Source organism: Macaca fascicularis, chromosome 13 (genome assembly GCF_037993035.2).
Source record: "Macaca fascicularis isolate 582-1 chromosome 13, T2T-MFA8v1.1".
Classification (NCBI taxonomy): domain Eukaryota; kingdom Metazoa; phylum Chordata; class Mammalia; order Primates; family Cercopithecidae; genus Macaca; species Macaca fascicularis.
In genome coordinates this window covers 60,902,150-60,917,189 of record NC_088387.1, presented here as the reverse complement: position 1 = coordinate 60,917,189, position 15,040 = coordinate 60,902,150, and the positions used below count along the sequence as shown (strand labels likewise).

General features: G+C 39.4%; 1 protein-coding gene across 1 annotated transcript in view; it reads left to right on the top strand.

Annotated features, from left to right (window-relative positions):
• The window catches only part of PEX13 (peroxisomal biogenesis factor 13), a 34,410-nt gene extending 28,535 nt beyond the window's left edge, over positions 1 to 5,875 (top strand). The window contains exons 3-4 of the mRNA XM_005575800.5: positions 2,316 to 2,441; positions 5,097 to 5,875. Of these exons, the coding sequence (XP_005575857.2) occupies positions 2,316 to 2,441; positions 5,097 to 5,395 (425 nt within the window). The 3' untranslated portion in view covers positions 5,396 to 5,875. The remainder of the gene's footprint in view (positions 1 to 2,315; positions 2,442 to 5,096) is intronic.
• The last annotated feature ends 9,165 nt before the right edge of the window (positions 5,876 to 15,040 follow it).

The following is a 15,040-nucleotide window of genomic DNA, read 5'->3' as shown; positions in this document are numbered from 1 at the left end:
TAGTTGGACAAAAGTTAAACTTTTGCAAATACAGGTTTTTTGTCTGTGGTTATTCATTTTATTATTCATCAGCAGGTACATTGCAGAAAATATTTGAATTTATCATGTGTTACTGAACTGGTAGTGTCGAGGTAAAGTTTATTCACTCTTGTGACATAATCATTGTCAGTTTTGTGAATTTTTGTCAGATATAGAAGCTGAAGATCCCTACTTGCCCTACCGCATGGCAATTCAATGGCAGAACAAGGCTTAAGTTTTATTTTTTTGAGATTGAGGCCAAGAATGAAATTTTTCTGAACAGAACGCCATTTCAGCTATTGTTATTAAACCCATTCAGCTTTGGAAATCACCTTTTACTGCAGACTTAGTTAAATTCTGAGTTCTTTTTGGAGACAGGATTTTACTTTGTCAGCCAGGCTGGAGTGCAGTAGCGTAATCATAGCTCACTGCAACCTCATACTCGGGCTCACATGATTCTCCCACCTCAGCTTCCCAAGTAGCTAGTACTAGTAGTACACACCACCACACCTGGCTAATATTTATTTATTGTGGAGACAAGCAAGATCCCACTGTGTTGCTCAGGCTGGTCTTGAACTCCTGGCCTCAAGCAATCCTGCCTCAGCCTCCCAAAGTGCTGAATGAGATTACAGGCATGAACCACCATGTCCAGCCCAGACTTAGTTATATTCTTTGTTGTTGTTTTCTTTTTGAGACAGGGCCTCGCTCAGTTGCCCAGGCTGCAGTGCAGTAGTGCAGTCTCAGCTCACTGCAACCTCTGCCTCCCAGGTTCAGGCGATTCAAGCTGAGACTATAGGGTCATGCCACCACATCTGGCTAATTTTGTTTACTTTTTTGTAGAAACAAGGTTTCCCTATGTTGCCCAAGTTGGTCTTGAACTCCTGGACTCATGCAATTCCCTATCTCAGCCTCTCAAAGTACTGGAATTACAGGCATGAGCCACCATGCCTAGCTGACTTGTTCATATTCTTTTTGTTTGAGACAGGGTTTCGCTCTTGTTGCCCAGGCTGGAGTGCAATGGCGCGCTCTCGGCTCACCACAACCTCCGCCTCCCGGGTTCAAGCGATTCTCCTGCCTCAGCCTTCTGAGTAGCTGGGATTACAGGCATGTGCCACCATGCCCGGCTAATTTTGTATTTTTGGTAGAGACAGGGTTTCTCCATGTTGGTCAGGTTGGTCTCAAACTCCTGACTTCAGGTGATCCACCCGCCTCGGCCTCCCAAAGTGCTGAGATTACAGGCATGAACCACTGTGCCTGGCCTATATTCTTAAGTAATTGAAATTGAAACCACAAAGCAGAACAGTGCTTATATGCAAAACTTACACTGGAGTAAAGTTTTGACGACACCTAGTGTAGTTTGACTCACAAGTAATGTCACACTGCTTTATATACCTCTCAGACCATCAGAAGTTAACACAAGCAGTATCTCCATTCCCATGCAAGTTGGCAGCAGATACATTTTCCAAGCTTAAGCTAATACGATGCCAGACCATTTTTTTTACCTCCATGCAAGCACAAAGGAAATTTCCGTATTTCAAAATCCATTTAACTATGCGATTGAGGAATTTTCACTTAATCTTCATTTGGAAGTGATTAATCTGCAATGTAATAACATGGTAAAAGGCAAATATCAAGAGAAGAATTTAACAGAATTATATTCTGGCCTGTTACTCTCCCATCTAATAAATATGCTCAATTAAAACCACATACTCATAGACTGATATTAGGATTTGACCTTACCTATCAGTGTGAAAAGGCATTTTCAAAAATGCAGTACCTCAAATTTTATTACAAATTAGAATTAGCAAATGAATATTTATAATTGAATTCCAATTAAGTGAAATATCCTTCCCCCAAAATATTTCATTCTTCTAAGTAACTTCCAAATAGACCTGTATTACAAAAAAGGAACATGGTTATTGTATTTTTAATCTTGTCAATAAATTTATGGAAATTTTGTTTCCTCTTTTTATATAAGGAATTGCACAATATCCTGTTTTGCCTCTTGGCTTTCAAAGTCTAAAATATTTACTCTCTGACCCTTTGCAGAAAAAATTTGCCAACCCCTGCCTCACGGTAAGGGAGCTGGAGAGTGGAACTTAAAGAAAGGAAAAAGTTCATAATAGGTATCTCTAGTGGATCTATTGTTGATTTAACATAGTATTCATTATAGATTTTACTTGGGAGGGGAGGACTTTTCTCTTGGCAAATTTATGCAGTTTGCAAACCATAGGCCGTGAAATATCTGCACTTTTCTTTTGTAAATTTTATTAACCTAATTTTAATTTGGCTTATAGACAGCATCAACTGGGCAAATGGTGAGGATGACCATGTAGTCGCCAGAGCAGAATATGATTTTGCTGCCGTATCCGAAGAAGAAATTTCTTTCCGGGCTGGTGATATGCTAAACTTAGCTCTCAAAGGTAATAAATTATGAATAAGTTGGAATTATCTGTAAATTTTGATATTCATAAATGCAGTATTAAAAACTACAACAAATGATCTTGTTCGTTGTTAGTTAACTTAGAGATAGTTACTAGAACTTCTTTTTCATGTCAATTTAGAGCTTCTAAATCTGGAGGAGTCAGGAAGAAATGCCCCAGCAGCTATTCTAATAGTATTTCACTGAGATAAGGAAAGGCTTTATTTATATAGGCTTTTCTAAACTCAAAATACTTGAATTTCAAACTGTTAATCCCCACACAAAAATGTGATGTCAGTAACTAAACATAACAAATCTAATAAAGCAAAGAAATTATCTAGCATCATCTAAGCATTACTGTTAGTCCTTGATTACTGGGACTGGTGTTGCTTCTTTATTACTTCAATAGTGTTTACTTCAGAAATTTCATCATGAGTATTTTAGGAAATATTGTCATGAAGTATTATAGAACCCCAGCAAGAAATTTATACACATCTCAGGTTTATTTTTGGACCAAGTCACTGATACTTTTTAATGACTCTAGGCAAAATGACCTTTTCCTTCACCTTTCCTGAGTAATGATTATCAGAATTTTTATGGATTTTATTTAATATGTGTGTTTGTGGGGATTCAAGTTTATTGCAAAAAGTGATGTTTTGTTGATAAAGGTACTAATAACAATAACATATTATTTATTGAGTACTTACTATATACAAAGTACTGTATTTTACATATTTCATTTAACCCTTACAATAATACTGTGAAGTGGTACAGTTATTATCCTGTCCTTGTTTTACACTTGAAGAAACTGAGACTCAGAATAAGTAAATTGTCCAGTGTCACAAAGCCAAGGTGCAATAGAGCTGGACTATGAATCTAGGTTTGTCTAACTTGAGACCTTGTGCTTTCAACAACTCTGGCTGTTTTTTCATGGAAGGATCTATTAATGGAAACTTCACCATTTTTTTGGCTTTGGTCATTCTATGCAGGGAAGAAATACCTTCAATGTTCATTACTATGCAAGTAGTTGAAATCATTACTATGTAAATAATTGAAAATTTGGGATGAGATTACTAAATCTTTGCCTCATCCCTATTACAAAAATCCTAGACTTAAGCGAGGTACAGTGGTGTGTGCCTATAGTCCCACCTACTCAAGAAGCTGAGGCAGGAGGATCACTTGAGGCCAGGAGTTTGAGGCTGTAGTACACTGTAATCACACCTGTGGAATAGCACCACTGTACTCCATCCTGGGCAATGTAGCGTAACCTTGTCTCAAGAAAAAAATAAAATACAAACCTCTAGACTTTTAGGTATTCTATTCACATTTTTCTTTTTTCCCTTTTTTTTTTTTTTTTTTTTTTTTGAGACAGAGTCTCGCTCTGTTGCCCGGGCTAGAGTGCAGTGGCACCATCTCAGCTCACTACAACCTCCACCTCCCAGGTTCAAGCAATTCTCCTGCCTCAGCCTCCTGAGTAGCTGGGACTACAGGCACATGCCACCACACCCTGCTAGTTTTTGTATTTTTAGTAGAGACAAGCTTTCACCATGTTGGTCAGGCTGGTCTTGAACTCCTGACCTTGTGATTCACCCACCTCGGCCTCCCAAAGTGCTGGAATTACAGATGTGTACCACCACGCCTGGCCTACTCGTATTTTTCTTATAGGGAAAATAGCAATTTACTATTTTGGGTTTCAAACGAGTGATTTTTTAAAGATTTATTGTTAGGGACAGGAACAACACAGATAATTTTCATTAGGGGTCATGTGGTTTCTTTCAGTTACTTAATAACACTTCAGAAAAATTTTATATTTCATTCTTCAATGAATAGTGCCTCAACACTAGCTTGCTTCTTGGCTTTCCTCCATTGCTCAAGAAACGTATGTTTGGGCATTTGGAACAAAATCAGTCATAGACATGGTAAATTTGTTTTTTTCTGTTATTATAGAGCATTAAACATTAAAAAGTCTTATATTGTGCCTAAATTATAATGTTGAACTAAAATTGTAACAGTTAAGCAGCTTTTTAAAGATATAGATAAGATAGGAAAATACCATAGAAAATTGAATACATTAAATAATCTTCCTTACTTTAAGCTTAGAATATTGCCTTTATTTATCATATGACTAGAAATAACAGAGGTCTTCAATTTTTTGCCCATCTTGGATTGAAATTAATATTCACTATCTTCAGGATTGTTTATCATAATCACATGAAATGAATTTTATATTTTTGCCAAAAGTAGGCTAAGAAAGCTGAGTGCGTAAAGGTATATCTTTTCTATACTTATTCCTAACTTACACAGTTGAGAAGGAATGACATATTCATTTCTTAGACTCCAATTTAAAATATGAAAGACATTGTTTTCAGTTTTGAGAGAACTAAATCTCCTTACTCTATGAATGGACCAACTGATATAAACTGTATGTTCTTCAAGGTAGAAGGAAATATTTAGTAAGTATAAAATAAAAATAGAAGAATGGACCCTAGAACTGTTAAGCCTACTCAGCATTTGATTTTGAAGATATATGCATGTACTATTTGTTATCTACTATGTAAGCATAACAGATTTTCCTGAATATGATACTTTACCATTAATATTCTGTTGGACCTCCAAAGTATATTGTAATTACAAGACTGTCTTTTTTTTCCATCAGAACAACAACCCAAAGTGCGTGGTTGGCTTCTGGCTAGTCTTGATGGCCAAACAACAGGACTTATACCTGCAAATTATGTCAAAATTCTTGGTAAAAGAAAAGGTAGGAAAACGGTGGAATCAAGTAAAATTTCCAAGCAGCAACCTTCTTTTACCAACCCAACACTACCTAAAGGAGCCATGGTTGCTGATTCTTTGGATGAACAGGAAGCTGCCTTTGAATCTGTTTTTGTTGAAACTAATAAGGTTCCAGTTGCACCTGATTCCACTGGGAAAGATGGAGAAAAGCAAGATCTTTGATATCTTTCATGTTTGCTTGCAGTTGAACAATAGAGTACTTTTTAAAATTATTTCTCACAAAGAAATGAATGTACAATCCAATGAAAACATTTGTTATTGGCTATTTCAGGTGTTTTGCTGCTAGAAATTTAATTAAAGTTACACACTAGTATGTTGGTCTGGTGACCTGGTTACATTTTATTACACACATTATTGGACCATAAGGACATTTGTTTCACCTAGATTTTAAGATTATGGAGACTGCTGTCATTTTCATCTTACTTAGATCTCTAGGTTTATTGGAAGAGTAAGACTGATGAACTATAGCATGCACAGTTTGGTACAGTAGGGATCATTAATACTTTTAAAAGTTCTAAATTAATTGACTTGGAATCCTTAGAAATGGAGTGATAACATATCAGTATGAGAACAAGCAAAAGGTAAATTTTTTTTTTTACAACCTTAAGTAATCTCAACAATAAAATTTTCTGATCTGTATTATATCCAGTGTTGGGTTTATATTTTCACCCACAAACAACTGACACTACTATCTTTTACTGTATTTTTAAAAATTTATCTTGAAAAGGTCACCCAGAAGCATTCTGAAGGAGATGGTTCTAGAATGATAGAGTATGTAGCCCTAATAGTTTTCCCTCCTAGCAAAAAGTCTGAAACTTATCTTTCTTACAAACTGTTCCATTTCTTCTAAGGATCACTTATTTATTTATCTCTTTAAGCTGGGCATGGTGGCTCATGCCTGTAATCCCAGCACTTTGGGAGGCTGAGGTGGGCAGATCACCTGAGGTTGGGAGTTCGAGACCACCCTGACCAACATGGAGAAACCCCATCTTTACTAAAAATACAAAATTAGCCGGGTGTGGTGGCACATGCCTGTAATCCCAGCTACTTGGGAGGCTGAGGTAGGAGAATCTCTTGAACCCGAGAGGCAGAGGTTACAGTGAGCCGGAGATCTCGCCATTACACTCCAGCCTGGGCAACAAGAGAGAAACCCCATCTCAAAAAAAAAAATTATTTATCTCTTTAAAATATGACTAGTTTTCATACTGGGTGAATCAGAAGTATATGAAAGGTATACTTTCTTTTCCTACAACAAATACTTGAGTTCTTTTGAGTTTGCACTTAATGATACAATCAGTTATAATAGTAATTTTTAATCTTTTCATAGATTTTTTGCTTCTACCTTGTGTGATTTTTTTTAATTCCATATTTAGGATGCTCTGTAAATATTGAAAATGTGTCACATTGGATACATTTTTCTTTTAGGTTTAATTTTTACTGCTGTGACTTATTTATAGTCTTAATGCTCAATTGCCATTTAGAATATGATAATCCTCACGCCTGTAATCTCAGCACTTGGGGAGGCCAAGGAAGGTGGATCATCTGCGGTCAGGAATTTAAGACCAGCCTGGCCAACACAGTGAAACCCTGTCTCTACTAAAAATACAAAAGTTAGCTGGGCGCAGTGGCATGCACCTGTAGTCCCAGCTACTCAGGAGGCTGAGGCAGGAGAATCACTTAAACCCAGGAGGCAGAGGTTGCAGGGAGCTGAGATCACACCACTGCATTCCAGTGTGGGGGATAGAGCAAGACTGTGTCTCAAAACAAAACAAAAACAAAAACAAAATAATACGATATGCTATTTGACATGTTTTTTGGTTTATAATGATTTTAAATGCAGTTAACTTTCAGTACGCTGAATATTGCCTCAGAAAATAGGAAACTTCATATACTTGCTATGAACGTACTACAGAGTAATACTATCAGGAATACAGGTGTATAAGAATACATTTATAGACATTGTTGAAAACTTTGAACTGTTTGATAAAAATTGTGATTTAGTATGTTTTTCTTTTTCTTTTTTTTTTTTTTGAGACGGAGTCTTGCTCTGTTGCCCAGGCTGGAGTCCAGTGGCGCAATCTCGGCTTACTGCAAGCTCCGCCTCCCAGGTTCACACTATTCTCCTGCCTCAGCCTCCCGAGTAGCTGGGACTACAGGCGCCCGCCACCAGGCCCGGCTAATTTTTTTTGTATTTTTAGTAGAGACGGGGTTTCACCATGTTAGCCAGGATGGTCTCCATCTCCTGACCTGGTGATCCACCCACCTCAGCCTCCCAAAGTGCTGGGATTATTATAGGCATGAGCCACCACGCCCGGCGGTTTAGTATTTTTTTTCTAATAGACTATGTTCAACAAATAAGTAATTCTCAAATAGTTCAGACTGAAACATACAGGAACCAAGTACATACCCAGCATAGAAGAACTTTACTAAAGGCTTCTTGGAAAGCCCTTTTTTGAAATGACAGTATCATAAGTAACATATCTTTTTTTTTTTTTTTGAGACGGAGTCTCGCTCTGTTGCCCAGACTGGAGTGCAGTGGCGCGATCTCGGCTCACTGCAAGCTCCGCCTCCCGGGTTTACACCATTCTCCTGCCTCAGCCTCCGGAGTAGCTGGGACTACAGGTGCCCGCCACCACGCCCGGCTAATTTCTTTTTGTATTTTTAGTAGAGACGGGGTTTCACCGTGTTAGCCAGGATGGTCTCGATCTCCTGACCTCGTGATCCGCCCGCCTCGGCCTCCCAAAGTGCTGGGATTACAGGCTTGAGCCACCGCGCCCGGCCAAGTAACATATCTTTTAAAATAGAAATCTTGACCCAGTGCAGAAAAATAAATACTTTATAGTAAAATGTATTTATCTTTGGCCAATTTTCCAACACCCAGGTATTAGCCTTGAAGTTGAAGAGATAAGTTTTCTTGTGTATTATTTTTCATTTGTGTTCTACAATTAAAGGTTCTGCTTTGATTTGTTAAATAATTTGTAGAAATTTTGTTCTCAAAACAAATTTTTGATAAATTATTAAATTTGGGGTTGAGATGTCTAAATTGAATGCTAGAAGTAGAAGTGACCACTATTAAAGATGTATAGGGAGAAGAGTATAGCACAAAGTGATACAACAGTGGCACTTTTGTAAGGGTGTTTATTGTTTGGTTAAGTCTGCTAAATTATAGTATGCATTATCTGGTGACTTGGTGTCTGAAAATTCCTTTTGTATTAAAATTCTGGAGAAGGAATTGAGAACTAGAATAAAGAGAAATTTTGTAACCTTTTTTATCATGACAGTTTTAGAATAATTTTTTTAGCTAAGATAAATGTTCAAGGCTCCAATATTATTTTTAGGAACTTATTTAAGGAGTGCTACTTTACAGAAATTGCTAACACACCAAAACATTTTTAATTAAATAAAATATGTTACAATAATAAAACATGTTTCTTTTAATTTTTCTGATTATATTTTATGAGTTCAGAAAGGAAATGGTAAGAGAACTATACATTTTCATGTTTTAACATTTTATGTACGTACTTGATTCAATCTGTGTGTCATAATTACACATTACTTGAACACAGCTATCCTTTATCTTGTGCTTTCTTTAATAGAAAAATGAACAGAAACTGAATGCAGTTAAATTTTTATTTTTAGTAGGTTGTGAAGTTACTTTTACGGAGAAATAAAAATATGTGAAACTTGGCCGGGCGCGGTGGCTCAAGCCTGTAATCCCAGCACTTTGGGAGGCCGAGACGGGCGGATCACGAGGTCAGGAGATCGAGACCATCCTGGCTAACACGGTGAAACCCCGTCTCTACTAAAAAAAATACAAAAAACTAGCCGGGCGAGGTGGCGGGCGCCTGTAGTCCCAGCTACTCAGGAGGCTGAGGCAGGAGAATGGCGTGACCCCAGGAGGCGGAGCTTGCAGTGAGCTGAGATCCGGCCACTGCACTCCAGCCTGGGTGACAGAGCGAGACTCCGTCTCAAAAAAAAAAAAAAAAAAAAAATGTGAAACTTGATTGACTTTTTCTTTAAGATAAATTGTTAATGCTTTTGCAGGATTAGAATTAATATGAAGTCTCTTTTTAACATGATTGTATATATTACCTACTGCAAACATGTCTGTTCTATTTCTTTGTGATTTAAAGAAAAATAGGCCAGGCGTGGTAACTCACACCTATAATCCCAGCACTTTGGGAGGCCAAGGTGGGTGGATCACAAGGTCAGAAGTTCGAGTCCAGCCTGGCCAATATGATGAAACCCTGTCTCTACTAAAAATACAAAAAGTAGCCAGGCATGGTGGTGGGTGCCTGTAGTCCCAGCTACTCGGGAGGCTGAGGCAGGAAAATTGCTTGAACCCGGGAAGCGGAGATTGCAGTGAGCCGAGATCACGCCACTGTACTCCAATCTGCTACAGAGCGAGACTCCAACTAAAAAGAAAAAAAAAAAGACAAATAATACATTTATATAGAATTACCTACAGGTGTGTTAAATAAAAAGACTTCATACCTAGATTTTGGGGAATCTAGATTCTAGTTTAGACATCACTGCTTACTCTAAGATTTAAGTCCCATTATTTGTTTTTCAGTTTCCTAATTTATAACAATAGGTATAACTGCTACACCTGCCTCACATACAAGTGCTTTTTTTATATACTTTAATTTCAGTTTTCTTCTGAGACGTGTTTTGCTCTTGTCGCCCAGGGTAGAGTGCAGTGGTGAGATCTCAGCTCTGCAGATCTGAGATCTGCCCACCTCAGCCTCCCAAAGTGCTGGGATTACAGGTGTGAGCCACCGCACCGGGCCTGAAAGTCCTTTTTAGAAAATACAGGGGCTGGGTGCGGTGCCTCATGTCTGTAATCCTAGCACTTTGGGAGGCTGAGGCAGGTGGATCACCTGAGATCAGGAGTTGGAGACTAGCCTGACTAACATGATGAAACCCCGTCTCTACTAAAAATACAAAACTTAGCCGGGCGTGGTGGCATGCATCTGTAATCCCAGCTACTTGGGAGGCTGAGGCAGGAGAATCACTTGAACCCAGGAAGTGGAGTTTGCAGTGAGCGGAGATCGCGCCATTGCACTCTAGCCTGGGCGACAAGAGTGAAATTTTGTCCAAAAAAAAAAAAAAAAAATTTATGGGCCAGGTGTGGTGGCTCACACCTGTAAGCCTAGCACTTTGGGAGGCTGAGGCGGGCAGATCACCTGAGCTCAGGAGTTGAAGACTAGCCTGGGCAACATGGTGAAACCCCGTCTCCACTAAAAATACAAAAAATTAGTCTGGCATGGTGGTACGTACCTCTAGTCCCAGCTACTCGGGAGGCTGAGGCAGGAGAATTGCTTGAACCCGGGAGCCGACCTTGCACCACTGCACTCCAGCGTGGGCAACACAGACTATCTCCAAAAAAAAAAAAAAAAAAAAAAAAGTTTTATATATATATATATAGAGAGAGAGAGGTGCTGTCCACGGTGGCTCACGCCTGTAATCCCGGCACTTTGGGAAGCTGAGGTGGGCAGATCACCTGAGGTCAGAAGTTCGAGACCAGCCTGGCCAACATGGTGAAACCCCATCTCTCCTAAAAAAGCAAAACCTAGGCCGGGCAAGGTGGCTCACACCTGTAATCTCAGCACTTTGGGAGGCCGAGGCGGGCGGATCATGAGGTCAGGAGATCGAGACCATCCTGGTTAACATGGTGAAACCCCGTCCTCTACTAAAAAAATTAGCCGGCCGTGATGGCGGGCACTCAGCCTGGGTGACACAGCGAGACTCTGTCTCAAAAAAACAACGACAACAACAAAAAAGCACATTATATAAATAATGTGGATAAGTCTTAAAAACCTAATATTTTATGAAAGAAGAATACAATTTATGCCACAATATAATTTATGTTAAAAATTTAAACATAAATACTATTATATGGTTTTCAAGAAACTATATCCAAAATATGAGAGATGACTTGGAAGGACAAATATTAACTAGGGGGAGTACAGTATGAAATTGCAGGAGGGAGATGAATTAAAACTCTTAAGGTAAAACAGAACACAAGAGTAGTTCTATTTTTTGATGGAGTTTCACTCTTGTCACCCAAGCTGGAGTGCAATGGCACGATCCTGGCTCACTGCAACCTCTGCCTCCCAGGTTTAAGCGATTCTCCTGCCTCAGCCTCCTGAGTAGCTAGGATTACAGGCACTTGATACCATGTCCAGCTAGTTTTTGTATTTTTATTTTTTGAGACCGAGTCTCACTCTTAACACCCAGACATGAGTGCAGTGGCACGATCTAGGCTCACTGCAAGCTCCGCCTCCCAGGTTCATGCCATTCTCCTGCCTCAGTCTCCCGAATAGCTGGGACTACAGGCGCGCGCCACCACACCCGGCTAATTTTTTGTATTTTTATAGAGATGGGGTTTCACCGTGTTAGCCAGGATGGTCTCAATCTGCTGACCTCATGATCCGCCCGCCTTGGCCTCCCAAAGTGCTGGGATTACAAGCGTGAGCCACCACGCCTGACCTAAAATGTGCTTTTGACCGGTGCATATTATTCTATTGTGTTCATATACCAAAGCTTATCTTTTCCTCTAGTCACAGATACTTATATTTTTCCCAGCTATTTCCACTTCTGCAAGCTTGTACATGTCTTCCTATGAAGGAAGAATGCCCTTTCAGGAAACCTGCCCTTTCATTTCTTTGCTATATATGTCCTAGAGTTTGAGGTATATGCATATTTAATTTAAGTCATGCTGGATCGTTCTCAGGAATGGTTGTCCCAGTTTCCTTTCCACAAGCAAGACCTGAGGGCTTCATTTTCTCTTCATTTTCAGTAGCACTTGATATTTTCTGATTTTTGCTAATCTGATGTGTATAAAATATTATTTTTTCTTAATCTGCATTATCTGATTACTGATGAAGTATATGCTTTTTAGTCATTCTGATTTTCCATTCTGTGGATAGTCTGTACTTATAATTTGTCTCTTTTCTATTAAGTTTTTCTTTCTTGCTGATTACAGTATGGTATAAACTCTGTGTGTGTGTGTGTATATATATACATATATATACACATTTTTTTTTTTTTTTTGAGACAAAGTCTGGCCCTGTTGCCCAGGCTGGAGTGCAATGGTGTGATCTCACCTCACTGCAATCTCCACCTCCTGAGCTCAAACCATCCTCCCACCTCAGCATCCCAAGTAGCTGGGACTAAAGGCATGTACCACCACGCCTGGCTAATTTTTGTATTTTTTTGTAGAGATGGGGTTTCTCCATATTGCCTAAGCTGGTCTCGAACTCGTGAGCTCAAGAGATCTGCCTGCCTCTCTGCCCCCAAAGTGGTGGGATTACAGGCATGAGCCACTGCTCCCAGCCAAGAAATTATTTATATGTAGATACTATTTTCTTGTCAAGTTCAGATGTTGGAAATAACTTGCAATTTGTTCATTCTTGTCTTTGTTGTTTTTCATATAATAGAAATCCCCCCAATGGTTTATGTTTTTTATGTCTTTTGTTTTGTTTTGTTTTTGAGATGGAGTTTCCCTCTTGTTGCCCAGGCTGGAGTGCAGTGGCACAATCTTGGTTCACTGTAACCTCCGCCTCCCGGGTTCAAGCCATTCTCCTGCCTCAGCCTTCCGTGTAGCTAGGACTACAGGCATGCACCACCATACCCGGCTAATTTTTATTGTATTTTTAGTATAGAAAGGGTTTCACCATGTTGGCCAGGCTGGTCTCGAACTCCTGACCTCAGGTGATCTGCCCACCTTGGCCTCCCAAAGTGCTGGGATTACAGGCGTGAGCCACTGCGCCCAGCCTTAGGTCTTGTTCTTCTATCGGTTTTATAGTTTTACCATTTACATTTAGGTCTTAAATTTAATTGGAATTAATTTTTGGATATAGTATGAGGTATGAATTAAACTTTTTCTCCATCTAGTCATTAAAAGGAAGGGGTTAACAAAATCCCTTCTCTTGCTATGGGGAAAAAATTATCTGGGGTTTACTTTCTGTTCAGCACTGTTTCCTTGGTAACCTACAAAGTTAAGATAAATATGGAAAGTAAACTCTTTACCAGGCAGCCTTTTTTGCTTGTTTTAACTGTAAAAAGACAAAGCACAGATGTTGATTTATCTGAGTAAGATATGAAACCGGTAACCAAGCTTGTTCCTTGTTGTAGGGACCTGGAACTACCTTGAGGGTTTTTTACAAGATACTGCTCCCTATCACACACAAGGTTTACCTAAGGAGGATGCCTCCTTTACATGCTAGTTGTTTACTGTGCTATATCTTTCTGCCAACCTAAGTGACCTTGGTGCCAAGTTATATTATTTTGGGTTTTCTGAGTGAATGTGTGCAGAGCATGCCAAGTAGGATTGCAGTCAGTTTTTCTGGCACCATCTACTACATAATCCCTATCATCTCATTTCATTACATTCCAAGTTCTGTAAGCATGAAACTGGGGCTCTCTGTTTTGTTGGTATGTGTCAGTTTCTTTCCCAGTACAACATTGTCTTTTATTTTACTATTCTAGTCTAGTCTAGTCTAGTCTAGTCTAGTCTAGTCTAGTCTCTTCTAGTCTATTCTATTCTATTCTAGTCTAGTCTAGTCTAGTCTATACTAGTCTATTCTAGTCTATTCTATCCTAGTCTATTCTATTCTAGTCTATTCTAGTCTAGTCTATTCTAGTCTATTCTAGTCTATTCTATTCTAGTCTTCTAGTCTATTCTGTTCTAGTCTATTCTAGTCTATTCTACTCTATTCTAGTCTATTCTAGTCTAATCTAGTCTATTCTAGTCTAGTCTATTCTAGTCTAATCTAGTCTATTCTAGTCTAGTCTATTCTAGTCTAGTCTATTCTAGTATAATCTAGTCTTCTAGTCTATTCTAGTCTAGTCTAGTCTATTGTAGTCTATTCTAGTCTAGTCTATTCTATTCTAGTCTAGTCTATTCTAGTCTAGTCTAGTCTATTCTAGTCTAGTCTATTGTATTCTATTCTGGTCTAGTCTAGTCTATTCTAGTCCTATTCTATTCTATTCTATTCTATTCTATTCTAGTCTATTCTAGTCTATTCTATTCTATTCTAGTCTATTCTAGTCTATTGTATTCTATTGTATTCTAGTCTAGTCTAGTCTATTCTATTCTATTCTAGTCTATTCTACTCTATTCTATTCTAGTCTAGTCTAGTCTAGTCTACTGTAGTCTAGTCTAGTCTAGTCTATTCTATTCTATTCTATTCTATTCTATTCTATTCTATTCTATTCTAGAGACGGAATCTCTCTCAGTTGCCCAGGCTGGAGTGCAGTGGCAAGATCTCGGCTCACTGCAAGCTCTGCCTCCCGGGTTCACGCCATTCTCCTGCCTCAGCCTCCCGAGTAGCTGGGACTACAGGCGCCTGCCGCCACACCCAGCTAATTTTTTGTATTTTTAGTAGAGACGGGGTTTCACTGTGTTAGCCAGGATGGTCTCGATCTCCTGACCTTGTGATCCGCCCGCCTTGGTCTCCCAAAGTGCTGAGATTACAGGAGTGAGCCACAGCGCCTGGCCCTTTTTTATTTTTTTGAGACAGAATCTTGCTCTGCCTCCCAGGCTGGGGTGCAGTGGCGTGATCTCGTCTCCCTGCAATCTCTGCCTGGTGGGTTCAAGCGATTCTCCTGTTTCAGCCTCCCAAGTAGCTGGGACTACAAGCGAGTGCCACCATGTCTGGCTAAGTTTTTTAGTAGAGATGGGGTTTCACCATGTTGGCCAGGCTGACCTCGAACTCCTGACTTCAAGTGATCTTCCTGCCTCAGCCTCCCAAAGTGCTGAGATTACAGGTGTGAGCCATTGCGCCTGGCATGTCCTTCCCT